The following is a 15,694-nucleotide window of genomic DNA, read 5'->3' as shown; positions in this document are numbered from 1 at the left end:
GGTTTACTTGGAGAAATAAGTATTATAAATAAGTACAGCAAATTACTAATAATGCACTGCCCCTACATACTGTGTGTCATGTTCAGTATAGAAACTATATGTAAACTTTGATCTGTCTTCCAGTTCTCCCTGCAAATGTGCAGATAGGCCCTTTTTAGACACTGACCTGTTGAAAAGTTAGAGGAAAAATAGAATTTCTATAAAAAGAATTAAAAAAAGCTGAGAGGAGTGCAGGGGAGATGTGCTGGGATGGGAAAGAAAGCCTGTGTTTTACCTGATTTCCTTTTTTCTTAGGGCGTGGGGTTGGGAGGTGGTAGTATAAAATACATACTCAACAGTTTTTGGATATTACTTGTTTTAGAACATCAAATTCTGTCCCTAATGCTTTTCTGGGAAAAAAAAATATTATGCTCAGATGGTATCAGTACACAACCCAGGGAAATGATGCTGGAAGCCTTTCCTTTTCTAGGTTTATTTTGGTGCAGTTTCTTAAGCGCCATACTTCAGACGGAAGTGCAACTTTACTGTTAAAATCTTTCTTTAAAAGCAGTGGAAAGGACACAAGAAAGGAAGCTGGAAGAAGAGCTCTTGGGAGCAGCAAGAGAGGGAGAAACTTGGAAACTGACTGCCTTGGTGAGAGTTCAAGTACTTGTGCTGCTGTTACGTGCCACACTTAAAGCCACACAGCTAATATCACAGCATGTTCTTAGAGCTTGCGTTTCACAGTGCTGTGAATTCAAAACAAGGTGCACAAGACTCCTGTGCCGTTGATAAGATGCAGAAACCTCAAGTGTTTGCCAATATCTTTGTTATCTAGTAAAAACAATGGTTTTCTGCCTCTTTCAGGTTAGTTTAGAATTGGCTGCAAATTTTAGTGTAGTTAGATATATTGATATGTATTTGTTATGTTTTTGTAGGGGCATTGAATGTCGTAAGTGTTCAAGCTTTCACCACAACATGGACTATTTTAAATCTTGAAAATAAACTTGTGTCACTAGTATCCATTGCAACTGTGCAGCCTGATTCCATACTGAACAAGACTTGAACTGCACATACACACACAGTCTCTCATATTAATTCAAACTAAATAATGTCGTGTTGTAGTAACGCAGGGTCTGAATGCTTGAACTGAACATTTTGAGAACCTTAGTTTCTTTGGAACTAAGAGAGCAGTGTAGGACTTTTTTTTTCCCCACAAGTTTAGCACCTTTAATGTTGTTTCCTAAGATACTAAAACAGTGTCAAGTCTTTTATTTCAAATGGAAAATTCTCAAGCATGAAATCGTATGTTTAGAATTTTGGCTTTCCCGACTTTACTTTGAACCAGAGTTCCTGCTCTTCCATGAAGCTTGCCCCTTCTAGACTGAAAAGCCCTTGTCTAGTGTCTTACATGAAAATGCTGCTTAAATCTTTACTCATCTTTGTTACTTTTATCTTCACTTTGGTACTATCCGCTCTTGAAATATATAGAGAGAACCAGTACTGCACATAGTAGTTAAAGTGCGGAGGAACTATGAATTAATACATTGGCATAATTATTATAGCTAATATACTGGTACCAGTGTGTTTCAGAAGTAGTGTGTTTCTCAATCTGGCAGTTCTTTCCCATTGCATTTGAAGTTGCCTGCCTGCTGATTAAACCGTATGCTGATCTGGAGGGGTGACTCCTAATGCTGATAAATTTGTCCTTAAAGAACTTAGTGCTTTCTGTCGTGTGACATATAACAATGTGTATACACGTGTGTTTCTTCCTGTAATCTGTTTTCATTTGTAATTTTTTTTGTTAGTATCATTGAGCTGTGTAGGTGTAAGCACAGCTATCTGCAGACCTCTAAAACTTTTAAGTGCTTTACACTTTCTGGTGACCTGGAGGCTGGATTTAAGCCAGTTAATAGTTCACTAAATTTATACATGTTTTCCTTCGAAATCTTGATGTGATGGCCTAGACCTTTGACCATTTAAAATTTTAGAGCTGCTGCTGATTGTTGAGCAAGTCTGAAGAACTTTTTCCACTTCAGAATGGTTCTATGGTATAGACCTGTCTGACCTTCTCACCCTTGAGTTGGTGCTTCTTGTGAACTGCCCTCTAGCGTGGAAGTTCTTTACACTTGTCTGGTGATGTTCCAGATTTTCTGGTTCTGGTGTAATATTTTTAATTGCAATCTACTAGGCCCATGAATCACCTTTAGCTGTTTTAATCTCCTTTATCGTGAGACCTAATACACCAGAATTTGTTCTCTACTACTAGCTTTTGGAGCAGAATTTCACCTACTTGAAAGATACCTCTTTATCATTAATTCTCCTTGATTTTGACATTTTTAACAGTGAGACTGTTTTTAACACAATTTGGAGGATTTAATCTAGTAGCTAGTTTCTCAAAAGTTTCTCATTGAATGTCAGGCTTCCTCCTTGCTGTTTCCTTAATGCACTTCCACATTCTAGCTGCTCCTTCTGATGTATTTTCTTAAAGTAAATACTGGTGGTGACTCTTGTTCTTCCCTGTCGGGATTCTTATCTTATTTTTTACTGATTCTTCAATACATTTAGCTACGAAAAGCTAGCCCATTGGTAGCTGAATCTTAATATGGATTCTTTAGCCTGGAAAAAAAGGTGTCAACTGGGTTATTCTTCTGAGTCTAAAAACTTTGTTACACTTGCTGAAACGGGTGGTGAGATTTCTAGCTCAGTGAAACTCTCTGTGCAAGGTGTAAGCTCCTACAAGCACAAGGATGTGGCTTAAAAGGTGTTGAGGGAAGGGAGCTGGGGAGGGCAGAGAGAAGGCAAATTTAGAACAGCTAGTCCAAAAGAACTAAGACCTAAGATCCCTCAGAGAATAAAGTATTTAAGATCTTAATGATGTGATGCTTCTAAAAACTGTCTCCATGGCTTTTATTCTCTTCCTGGCTGAACTGTAAACAGATGTATCGGTTTACTCTTTAGGGCAAACTATTTTGAATCACCTTTAAGGTGGTTAGTGTTGATGCTGACTCAAACCGCTGCCATGGGAATCCTGTTATTTTTAGTGATTCCTCTGGTATAGCATATGGCTTATGCAGGAGACTGAATGGGGTTCTCTGAAATTTTGTCATGCACCTGTGCATTTAGTCTCTTAAGCAACTTAGTCTTTTTTTTTTGACAGTCCTGTTTGCTTTGGAAGCTTAATTTTAATGGCTGGCACTGCCTGTGCACATCAAATAGCCACATGTTTGAGCTTCGAATTAGAAGAGGCAATTTCCTCAAACTTTTTTTTTCTCTCAGTTTCATAACTGCTTCAGTGTTGAAATAGACCTCTAGCAAGATGGATGACTGATCTGTAGTGCTGGGGAGTGTTCTTTGGCACTGAGTGACTTAACAATATAAAGATTTCCTAGTCGTGCAGTAGAGGTGGGAAGGATGTAGGAAGTGCCCTCCTGTAGCTGGACGTCTTGCTTGTCGTGGTTCTTGTCCTTCTCATAACACTCACTGCCTGCCCTCTTCATTGCCAGGTCTGCACTGACGTGCTCTTTGGGTTTAGGAGCAGCTCACAGTCAAAAGAATGAACGTGGCATCTGGGGCTGAAGGTAGACAAAACTGTTTTGTTTGTTTTTTTGTTTGTCAGTTAAACAAGCCAAAGCCTCCTGATATCAACTGTACCGATCAGATGGGGAATACACCGTTACATTGCGCCGCGTACCGTGCCCATAAGCAGTGTGCCTTAAAGCTTCTGAAAAATGGAGCAGATCCCAAAATAAGAAACAAGAACGGTGAGTATCAAAGGAAAGTCCACAAAGTACTCAAAGTACTAAAAAAGGGCAGAAGTTTAAAGCCTATGTAAACTATGTTACTTACCATTTAATATTTAGGGAAAATCTTGTGCTTTACAAATCTTGCATTGCTTATAAAGGAAGCAATGACTAAATTGCAAGATAATTAAGAAAATTAAAAGCTTGTATGATAAGTATTTTGCTGTAACTCCTAACTTGTCATTCCTAGAAAACTGACCTGCCCTTTTCCTTAACCACAAGAGCTGCATGTTTTTTGTTCTTTTGATAATAAACATTGCATATGGGACACAGATAACACAAAAACACAAAAAAAAAGTGGTAAGATGGAAGGCCTGGCACAAACAAGTTACTCTGCAGAAAAAGGCTTATAATGAAAGCAAATCTAGGTGAACTTTACACAAATATTATGCAGACTGTGTACTTATTAAGACATCTCTGTCTTGATATTTGTGAATGTTCTGAATTTTTTTACATAGCTGAAGTGCTAAGAATTATAAGAACAAAAGCCCCTCACATGTCCAGTAGAACTGAAAGGCAGGTCAGTGCACTGAACCTTTCTCATCTTCCACCTGAGAAGCTTGTTTCTCACCCCCAGTAAGTTCAGATGCTTATAGGACCAAACTTTAGTGGGTATGCACAATGTCAGAGAGATTATTTTAATAATTAAGTGCCTCTAGCTTTTATCTGCATCAAATTCTCATGCTTTGTCTTGGTTACTAAACAGATCAAACAGCCCTTGATCTAGCCCAAGGTGCAGAAATGAAACAAATACTGGGAGGGAAAGCTGGAAAGGTAGGCACTCCTGTATCCATTTAAAATGCTGCTTTCCAAGACTGGCTAGCTGGAGCTATTTCTATAAAAGCTTTAATTTCTGTGCAGGTTATCAACAAACCCCTGAGACGATACGAAGGCCTCCTCTGGAAGGTGCGTTTCACTTCATTTTCTATTAAAAAAAAAAAAAAAAAAGAAAGAAAAGGAAAAAAAGCTTACAGTTTTTCCCAATAAGTTATTTTATGTACTTCAGTTACAGTGATAGATGATGGAGCTTTTCAGTAACATATTTGCTAGATAACTGTTACATGTGGGATAAGTTATAGATCGGCTGGCTGACATGAAGCAGTGACTAGATTCAGGGCTATCTCAGCTTAAAAGTCTCATTCACTAAAAGACCTGGAGGAGGGAAGAAGGTAACTTTTGTGGTGTAGTTTCACTGTGGTCAAGTTTTGCACCTTATCTGTATGATGGTCAGAATGTTCTTTCCTTTTCTGCATTATTTTTCTCATTTTTCTCTGATCTTGAAGCAATTTTTTTCCCTTGTAATAAGGAGAAAATTTTCTCAATCTTACACATGAACATCTAATTTTAGTGTTCCTCTATGGAATCTTTGAGGATTGAAGGAACTTTCTTCAGTGTACATTTTTCTATACATGCACGCACAATTGTAAAATAAGGTACTGTTTTCTACATGAGACCTAACTATTAATGCTTGTGAAAGGTAAAATGCTGCAATTAGCTTTCTGAACATTGTTTCTCATTTTGTTGTATAAAGTGGAATTGTGCTATGATCAGCAGTTTAGTATTGAAAAGGTGCAGGATTTTAATACCTCATTTGCTATTGAATAGCAAGATCCACAAAAACATGTCTTTAAGTACTTTCGTATTCTCAAGTTGTTGTGATCACCAAGATAATATGCAACACCTGAAATGTTGCAAGGACAGCTATTTTAATGTAATAGTCTCCAAGCTATCAAACTCACTGTGAATAGCAACTTTTCAGCTGTTAACCTTCTCCCTTTTAGAGCTCACGATTTTTTGGTTGGAAACTCTACTGGGTAGTCCTAGAACATGGAGTCCTTTCCTGGTATCGGAGGCAGTAAGTTCCACGTTGAAATTTTGGGTAAATGAGTTAAGCAGTTTGTTTCAACCACATTAAATCTCTCTTTTTTTTTTTTTCTTCTTTCTTTTTCAAAGAGCTGATGCAGTAAATAATGATCATCGACAGGGATGCAAGCATCTAACACAAGCCATCTGCACGGTAGGAAGCAAGATGAGTTACTGGTTGTGCATGTGATGATGTTCTGCACGTAGACAGTGACTAGGCTGGCAAACATGCCTTTATTAAAAAGTGCCTTCACTGTGATGAGAAACACTTTGTCATTCTTATCAAGGAAAGTAATTCAATATCCTTAGTGACTCTTTAGCTCTTTCATCTCTTTTCAAATTCTTGAGGATAAGGCTGCAGTACAGCATGCCTCTTCATCTGTACAGAATGGGTGTTTGAACTGTGAGATGCAGGGGGACAAAGTGCCACTTCTTCCTATTAACTTTTACTGGGTACTTGTGAGTGAATATGTAACTTGAGTTTATCTCAGTTAGAGAACTGAAATTTTGAAAGTGACTTTTGAAAAACCTTTTTGCAATGAAACTGAGTCATACTTATAGATTCCCTTTCAGAAGGGTGGGATAGAAGACAGAGTAAAAACAAGCCAGCTGTGACAGTCCACTTTGGGCAAAAGAAGAATTATCTTAGGCCTTCCCATCACCTAAGCATATAAGGATGGGAAGAAGGAGAGGAGTGTAAAGCAGAGGGAGATGCAAGTGTTCAAGGAAAATGAGTTTCTGTACTTAAGAGCACATTTATACTTTCCTCTTTAGCTAGTTCATACATAGCAGTGTGTATTGGCACCACAAGTTCTCTGTTAAGCTACAGTTATATATGTCATTGCTATATAAAAAGTGAATCCTACCTTTCAATACCTACAATTCCTTATCTTGGTTGTCTTGCACTGTTTTTGAAACTTGGAATACGATGTTGCTGCGCAGATATTTCCTGGTCTAAAGAACGTCTGTCTTTTCATTCATGAAGTAGAAAAGTTCAAGGCAACAAGCTTTGCAAAGCTGTTCTAATAAAGCTGCTTTATTTGTAAACTGTATTTGCTTTGCATTAGAACTGAAGCAAAACTTCAGAGTTCATGATAATTCTATAATTTACATAACAGCAATTTTGTCTTTTTTTTTTCCAGATTCACTAAACTGACTTTTATCACTTCTCACCGTTCCTCTAGGTAAAATCTACAGACAGTTGCTTCTTTTCCGTCAGATGTTTTGATGACACTGTTCATCGATTCAAGATTCCTAAAAATAACAGTCCTCCTCAAACTAGAGAGGTAATAGTGACTTTCTTTAAAGGCTAAAAAATGTAATAACATGTCATTAAAAAAAAAAAATTGTAAAGCTAACTATTCATAACTAAATATGTGTGTTCAGCATGTTCAACATCAGAACTGGGTGGCATAACTGAATATGTTGAAACTCCTAGCATGGCTAGAGACTACATAGCCTGTCATTCTCTTAATTTATGCCTTGTATTCCTGCTCTGTTCCCATATTATGCTCCCTAGTCTAACTTCCTTTCTCTTTTTTTTTAATTGCCAATTTCTTCTGTTGCATTTTCTTTCATAATTTGTTATCCCAAACAAATAAAAAAATCTTAATGATATGTTCTACCAAGCTCTAAAATGAGTTGATACATGATATTAAAAAAAAAATGTGGATTTGAAACAGGAGAATGACTTTTTTTTGGTGCAGTTGTTTTTGTGTACCTCTGTAGAAACTAGAGAAGATGGACAGGGGAGGCAGCAGGAGGATAAGAAGCCACCCCTCGCTTATGGTTTCGCACACAGAATGTCATGCATAAGAAGGCAGACTTTGCCCAGAGACCTTGCTAACTGAAGCAGAAAGAAAAAAAAAATGCAAAGTAAAATCCCTGCAGTGTTTCTTTGAGTGACATTAATTACATACCCTGGGATAGGCTTAGAGAGGTGTGTGGTATTTGTGCTTAAGTCTGATCAAGCAAGTCCTAGGTAGCACTCTGACCATGGTCCGTCTTATCTTGAATATGATAATGTTGCAACTTCTAGCACTCGACTTTCTCCTAACTTTAAGATGTCTCTCATGTAACTGCGGAGTATCTTATTCGTGTCAAGAGAACACTTGACTTCATTGTCTTTCATATCTACTATTGTCTTTTTGGTGTGACTGTGGAAATACATTTTAAGTTTGTCTCTGTTCAGGGTTGGCTGGATGCAATAGAAGACCACACTGCTTATAGCACCCACTACTGCACCCAGGAACAGCTCAGTAGTGATGATGAGGAAGATGATACAGTATCTGTTACAGACCTTCAAGAAACTCTGAAAGTATGTACTGAGTACTTGGCTCTTGCATCTGGACAGTTGCAGGTTAACACTGGTTTGTGTTGGAATAGACCAGAATACTTTTGGACCAAAGTAACGATTCTTTCTTTCCACGGACAGATAAATACTGCTTGTATTTGCAGTGCTTACTGATGTATATTCCTATTTGCATTGTAGATATAAAATGTCATGCTTAGTAGGAGTTCTCTTTTTTTTTTCTACTTCTTTCAGCACTACCGCAAGTTAGAAAACTGTTTGAGGCTCTTGGCCAGGAGAGGGAGCCTCCAGTACTTATTTTTTTTTATTCTCTAGCCCTGGTGTGACCAAATGTAACCTCCAGCTGTATGTACTTCTGTAAAACAGGCAATGAAGCAGCTTCAGCTGTTTCTCCCAAGTCACATCAGGTCCTCTGTACAGTGATTCTCCAGGCTTCCAGTGGGGGATGAGTCTCTGGATTATTTTAGTACCCGGCTTGTGGTTCTTGTCCTTTGCTATACTTCACCTTGAAGTGAATGGTTTAGAAGTGTGTACATAAGCAAAATTTCTGACATTGCACACAAAAATCACCAAGTCGCTCGTACCATTCCTTGTGGTATAAAAGGAAGAACTCAAGATAGTTCACGGCAGCAGGGATATAGGAGGATACCCAGTGCTGACAATTCAGTTCCCAGTCAGCCCCCTAATGAAGGGGCTGCCAAGAAGTGGGGACCTTAGGAGAACTTCATTGAAGGAATTGCTTCAGCAGTTCCTACCAGGCTTCTCCTACAGCCGGGCTCCGGATCATTCAGCAGGCTGTGTCAGGGCAGTCCTGCTGCTTGTTGTGGGATTTGCCCTTAGCACATTGGGGTGTGGGGGTGCTACTCCACAGAAGCCTGCGTGTGATCCCACATTGATCAGCATGGGGCTCAACAGTCTTGTCCTCAAGAAAAAAAATTGACTTATAAAACCTAATTGCACAGTCTGTCATAATGAAATTTGGAAGTAATATTTAAGAACTGTTTTAGAAATAAAAGTGTCCTCTAGAGAGGAGGAAAATACCCCACACTTGGATGCTTCATGGAGTAGAACAGGTGCATAGTTCACATGCCAGCTTCTGTCTTCAGTTTTCTCAGTCCTCATTTCACTCAGGATTGAAGGGAACTGGAAGGGATGGAAATGTCAGTAACCTGAACTGAAACTTAGAAGAAACAGGAGAGTTTGGACAGTCTGCTGCTGTGTGGGGAAACTGTACTAAAATACTAAAATACTAGTGTGTGCTTCAGTACTGTGGTTGACTTTCAAAACAACCTCATTTTTTTTGGATGAGATGCTCCCGTAGCGCGTATGATTTTATATGTTATTTTAGCAATCTTACAAGAGTTCTCATAGGTGATTTACCATTATCTTTGGTGCCTTAGAACTGTATAACTTCAGACCGTTGGAAGGCAAACAGGCTTATTGTAAATGTAGAATATTCAGGCTTTTCCCAAGAAAATTCAGAAGAGCCTTTAGGGATGCCTGAGAGTTTGACTAAATACTCTCTCTTTTTTTTTTCCCCATCTTTTTTTTTTTTTTTTCTGTTAACTGCTGAAAGAGTTGCTTTGCTGACTCCTTTCCTGTTGCTTGGTAGCCCTTAGTACTACAGCCTCTTCTATTGTCAGAGGCTATAATCCCACTAATCTTCACACATTCGCATCAGAGCTTCAATGGAGGCATGTGCAGGTGCCAAAGTGTGGCACTCCCTGCCGAAGCTGCATGGGCACGCAGAAGGCTTCTGCACACAGGTCTTTCTCCTCTTTCCCTCCAACTTCAAGGCCAATAAAAGTGTGACTGTTAGAGGTATCAATTCACTGTCAATGCAAACTAAACCTTTACCTTCTCTGCGCATTTCACCATGGCTGCAAATGAGCACTACACATTTCTTACTTCCACTTTGCTTTAAGAGGTCTACTCCAGCACTAACAGCTCTAGCTAGAAGCCCTCCAAGATGATAACTAAGCACCAGCAGAGCACAGGGAGGGATGCATGAAAGAGCAGAACAGGGGAAGCACCGAATGGCTGTCATTGTCCAGAACACTGTTTGGGGACTTGCTGAACCTGAGGCATCAGCTAGATTCTCTTTAATACCACTGGATCTGTGTGCAGCTTATATTTTTGTCCTGTGCTTCTTGCTGCAAGAATCTATACTGTATCTTTGTGTGTAGGTTAGAGAAAAGCTTTTGTTGTTTGTAACCTGCTTCATGAGAACTTGGTGCCTTCCACTGCTTTTATTGTGCTGGAGTGAAAAGAAACCTGTTATGTGCTGAGTGGTGAACTTTAATAAGCTCCTATCTTTCAATTTGCCTTTCTTTGAAGATCCACGATACGGGCAGATAGGGGTTTATGTTGTGTCAGTGCTTTTCTTGTCCTCTTCTCATGCTTTGGTCATCTTGACTACTGCTAAGAACAAACCTGGTAGTTCTGTGGCATTATCCACACATCAAAGGATCTTTTAGAAGAAACAATAGGCTCTGGAGTCTCTCGCTCATGTGTGCTACTCTGCAAGTACCGAGACTTTGTTTGTTTGTTGCCTTCTCCCTGTGAAGGGAAAGACTAGAGCACTGCAAGGGACATCTGTATGTGCAAGTCATGTCGTACAGCGAACAAGCCAGTCATAACAGGTCTGGAAAGGGGGATATATGCTTTACAGAATGGGCTTCCTTGGATGTGTGTCCAGCTAACGGACAGGTCTAGAGCCTGGCTTTGGAAGTTTGCTCAACTACAAATTCTGCAGTGACTTCTGTACTGCATGGTTTGTGGCACAAACAACGCATGGAAAGGATAAACTAATATAACTGCTTCCAAATGCAGTTCTACATTAGAAAACAATGTCCTGCTTATCTTTTTGAGATGTCTGGATATGACACGGTGAATAATCTTTCAGGTGTCTGTAACCGGCATTAGTATCTAGTCATAAATTGAAAGGCTATTGTTGCACTAATTTTGCATTTACTGGGACAAGCAGCATCTTGCAAGGACAGTGATGCACTGGTGAATAACATTGCCCTTGCTTTGCTGAGCTTACTTGACTGGATCTTTAAAAACTTGCTCTACTTGAAGGCTGTGCACTGGTCTCTAAAAGTACAGTTGCTCCAAGGTGACGCTGGTTTAGCAATGAGAAACTGAATTTCCTCACATAAAGCCAGATGCCAGCTAACTTATGCATTTGCTTATATTTGGATTAGGTTTGTCAAAGGACAAGCACTGTCTTTTCCTGGATTTTCAAACTTTTTAACTAAAAGGGAAAGAAAACTAGAAAAGTAGGGCATTCAACATAGTACTGGAGTTTGGTTTGCAGTGCTATTTTAAAATAAAAGCTGATCAGCTATGTAATGCATGATTCTTCTGTTTGCTTTGTATATCTTGGAAGATACTTGAAGTAATCTTTTTCACTTTTAATGTAGCAGTCTCTGTCACTGGGATGCTTCATTAAGGTTTAATTCTTTTCAGTTTTAAAAACTTAAATACATGTAAGAAAAATGTGTATTTTATAAATATAAATAGATAATGAGATGACATATATACTTAATTATTTCAGAAGTGCCTTTTTATGTCCTCACTCTCTTCCAGAAAGCACAGGCATGCCAACAGAGACTCAACAAAGAGATTTCAGACTTTCTTACAATGGTCAAATCTTTGGACACTACGAAAGGTAAAACTGCCTAGTTTTATAAAATGCTATGTTACCAGGCAACTGATTTTCCTTTTTAGGGAGCACATGCCTTAACTTTTCTGAATTTAATTTTTTAAGAGGTTGCAGACATGGGTCTGCTTTCCTTATTGAATCAACTTCAGATTAAATGATTGTAAAAAATAACATTTCAGAGTCGAGAAACAACTAGGGAGTACTTTGAAAAAAATTATTAGAGCTGTAAATGGGGTGAAATTTCTTTTAAATATAGCCTTTCCCAGGTAGTATGTTAGGCCTTTCATCAAGGCCTAGGACTTTCATTAAGGTCTTTGAAAATCTGTAATTGGTTGCTTTTTTTGCAGAGCATAAATGTGCTCTGCAGGGTGCAAAGAGCTGTCTGCTCTGGAGACAGCTCTTAACTTAAAATTCAACTGATAATTTGTGTTACAGTGAATAGAAACACAACAAAAACTGACATGATAAACAGGGTATGGAGTGAAATCATAAATGAGCATTGTGGAGATAAGATGCAGTGGGATATATTCCATAGTCACCTGCTCTGAGTTTTATGCCAGGTTTGAACTTCTCAGGCTCTTTCGTAGAACCCGAGTTCTAGTTACTTATTTTGGCTGAACTTTATGAAGCTTAAACTGGAGTAGAAGTTGTTGATCTATAAAAATCTAAGGCTTAGAACAAACCGTTTGGGAGGAAGAAGGTTTGGTATCCACTGGTGTCTCCCCCACCCACAGCCACTTCTACTCCTGCACCCTCCCAACTGGAGTCTAAAGTACAGATTTTCTCTATATGCTAGTGGGGTCAGCTCCTGTGTGGTGCTAACCTAACCTGCACTGATTGGGTATGAGCCATGTTTTGACTTCATGAGGAGAAGTAAGACTTTGTAACACTTGTGAATCTTGTTTTGAAAAGCATTTGTTAATTAAAACTGAATTCTTGACAAATAACACTTTGAAACTTAGTACCGGAGTGGATAAATCCCCTTTGATAGATACAGGAGCAGTTTCTCTGACCTAACGAACTAGTGAGGCCATCTGTAAAAATGTAAATCAGTACATCAGTAACAGAGTAAAACTAGATAATGTCTTTTGCCAAGAAACTGCTAGCCTCAGCCAATAGCAGTAGTAAGTTGCCATTTGCATTCCAGTGAAGGTTTGGTACTTGAGGTGTCAGCGAGCTGTTACCAGCTTCATTTTTATTGCTGTGGCTCTCAGCAGAAAACTCTGCTGTAGCTCCCCTAGTCTTTTAGTTGGTACCGTGTGGCCTCTCGGAAGTCTTTGAGTCTTCTAGTTTCCTCCAGATGAATGCAAGTTTCTGAGCTAAAACGTCTCCCAGGTGGAGTTTCCGAAAGCTTTAGATTAATCAGAATGGCTACCAAGGGAATAGAAGATACTTAGAATTCTCTTCCTAATTGTTTTCCAATAGACTATTCAAAACCCAGGAATCTTTGAGGTTTATGTATGGTATTTATTATGAATAAAAATGGTGCCAAGGTTCAGTGTGCTGCCCTCTTTCTAGGGGTGCTAGCTGTTCTTCATAGCTGCTGTAAAAAGGGACTCCAAATTTCAGTCAGTAGTTAGCTTTGATATCAAAGGCAGCAGTAGGATTTGAACAGATCCTGCATCCAGAGAACTGCTCAAGCACTGGGATGGCAAAATAAATGCACAGCTCTTAAAATTATCATCACTAGAGCTCTTACTCTCATTTTCTGCCGCATCAACCTGAAGCGTATTAGCACCAGACTCTATCTATATTACTAAATAGTATTGAGCTGGAGGCTGGGACTTCTAGGTGCTTATTTTTATTGCACCTAGTGCTTGGGAATGGCTTGTGTGTCAGGGTTGCCACAGGCAGAGTCTGTTCCACAGCTTTAATATGTGGAAGCTCGTGGCTCATAACTCTGTTTGTAACTGGATGTGTGAGGCAGTGACCTGAACTCTCCTGACTTTCATACTTGCACAGATAATAAGCACAGTAATTGGAACTGCCAGTTCTAACTTTTGAGGAATTGATGAAGAAAAAAAAAAAACAAACACCCCCCAAAAAAGGTAATAAAACTGCATTGCCCACAGTAGTTCATATTAAGCCAGTGCAATATTCTTGTACTTGGGTTTTGGCTCCTGGCAACGCTGAAGCTTTTAAATCTAGAAGATGGTTAAAAGGAGAGACTGCTGCTAGTCAGTCTTTCAATGTGTTGCTGCCATGATTTACCTCTCAGCTTTACAAGCCCTGTTTAAAGAGAGATTTGATGTATTTGTGTGCCTTTTATACCAATACTTTTTTTTTTTAAGAAAGGATACAAGAGAACTTAATTTCCCTTCTTTCAATGCAACATCTGCCTGTTCCCACAGAGCATGTAGGATTTTAGAATGCAGAATATGTAGAATATTGTCATGCAGAATGTTATGTCTGTGTTATTTAGAGGAGAAAATGAGGGAAAATATCCTGTGGTTTACAATGTCCTTCCTAAAGCTACTACTGTCTTGATACTTTCAGGAATACCGTCTCCTCTTCTGCAGAAAGTTGATGTGGTCTCTGAAGTATCCCAGGAGACTTGTGAGGCACTGGCTGACTGCCTCAACCTCTTCACAAAGCAGGAAGGGGTAGGTATTTTGTTGGGTGCGATTCTAAAGGCTCTGAATAACTTAAGATACTTTGCTAGCTCCCTGCTTAACTGCTATAAAAAAAATACACCTATAGAGCTATGTATTGAGCAAGGTGTCTTTTACATACTCAGTGTCTAGTGAAAACTCATGCCTCTAGAGTATCTAAGCTCTTTGCGAAAGGGTATCTTAGTATAGAGCATTCAGAATAGACATGAAACTTGCTCATAAATGACCGTTTTAAATGTTTAAACTGAATAATTGAACAGAATAAAATGGTTCCTTTGCTATTTGAAGATTATTGAGGAAATTTTTCTCGTTTTTGCATCGATTGTGCTGAACAGTATTGCCTTGGAATTTGTTTTTTGAATCATGTGGTTAGTGGGTGTATGAACACGGTATCTGTTAGACTTCCGGCTTTTCTGGTGATAAATATCTAGTATGGTGTTGAATATAACTCCCATGCTTCGATCGGGAGCGTATCATATGTTCATTAGCCCCAGAACGAGGAGATTTCTTTCTTTCCTTTTTCCTCTAGCGGTTGCGTTAGTACCATGGGATAAATGCATCTCCCTGAACTGCGGTAACAGTAATTCCTCAGTTTGTCTCTTGTAACCATCAGTGAACTGTATTTCAAAATGAGGGTCTGTTGGTGCTGACAAAACGAGGTAGTGTTGGTGCTGAGGTCTCCTGCAGTTATTTAACAATGAGCCCTGTTGTCTGTGCTTGCTTTACAGTGGTTTTTCATCCCTTTCCAAAGCTTTTTCTCTGTAGTCACAAGTCTTCTAGACCCAGTTGAGTCAAGCTCCAGCAGAGCGGATCAAGCCTTGGTTTCCTTGCACTGGGTTTTTACTTTTTTTCTGTAAGAAAATGAAGTATGAAGGTTGCCAGTTCCATTTGTGGATGAGGGGGAAATCGTTACAGTAGTGGGTGTAGTGTTAGTTAGTATTCCTTAATTGTGTTGGCATCTTGCTTCAAGCAGGACTAAAATATCTCTCCAGAGTGGAGTGTGGCAAAGCATATGGTGAAACTGTAATTCCACCTTACTTGAACTTGGACAGTGTCAGTAGGTGTCAGAGCCCATCTTTCAAACTGGAAGCACATGGATTTGGTCACCGAGGAGCAGGCTGAGCTATAAATATGCGTTTCTGCCCTAGCTGGTAAAAACGCTGCCTCCTGACCAAGAGGAAAGGTGTGATCAAGTGCTTTGCGCTCTGGTATTTTTCAACTCGCAAGTGTTGCAATTTCAGAGTATAATGGAGGTTCTTAAAGACACCACAGATGCCGAAGGGCAAGGAGCTGCAGCGGGGGTGTCTCCTTAGGGCTCGGCTCGCGGAAAGACCCTTTTCCTTCCCTGGAGCCGTACTCCATTCCCCGAGCACCGCTGGTTTCAAACCGGGCGGCCGTTGGGCGGCCGTTGGGCGCGCGGGGCGGCGCTCGCTCCCGCCCGCCCGCCGCAGTGCGGCCG

General features: G+C 39.6%; 1 protein-coding gene across 1 annotated transcript in view; it reads left to right on the top strand.

Moving 5' to 3' along the window:
- Window positions 1-15,694, top strand: part of OSBPL1A (oxysterol binding protein like 1A) — a 71,180-nt gene that overhangs the window by 13,304 nt on the left and 42,182 nt on the right. Inside the window, exons 6-15 of the mRNA XM_026035510.1 lie at window positions 548-633; window positions 3,599-3,743; window positions 4,489-4,556; window positions 4,644-4,688; window positions 5,564-5,637; window positions 5,736-5,799; window positions 6,830-6,931; window positions 7,837-7,962; window positions 11,548-11,629; window positions 14,120-14,226. Coding sequence (XP_025891295.1) covers window positions 548-633; window positions 3,599-3,743; window positions 4,489-4,556; window positions 4,644-4,688; window positions 5,564-5,637; window positions 5,736-5,799; window positions 6,830-6,931; window positions 7,837-7,962; window positions 11,548-11,629; window positions 14,120-14,226 — 899 coding nt within the window. The remainder of the gene's footprint in view (window positions 1-547; window positions 634-3,598; window positions 3,744-4,488; window positions 4,557-4,643; window positions 4,689-5,563; window positions 5,638-5,735; window positions 5,800-6,829; window positions 6,932-7,836; window positions 7,963-11,547; window positions 11,630-14,119; window positions 14,227-15,694) is intronic.

This window comes from Nothoprocta perdicaria, unplaced genomic scaffold (assembly GCF_003342845.1).
Source record: "Nothoprocta perdicaria isolate Ctin4 unplaced genomic scaffold, notPer1 scaffold_16, whole genome shotgun sequence".
Classification (NCBI taxonomy): Eukaryota; Metazoa; Chordata; class Aves; order Tinamiformes; family Tinamidae; genus Nothoprocta; species Nothoprocta perdicaria.
This window is presented reverse-complemented; position numbering and strand designations above follow the sequence as displayed.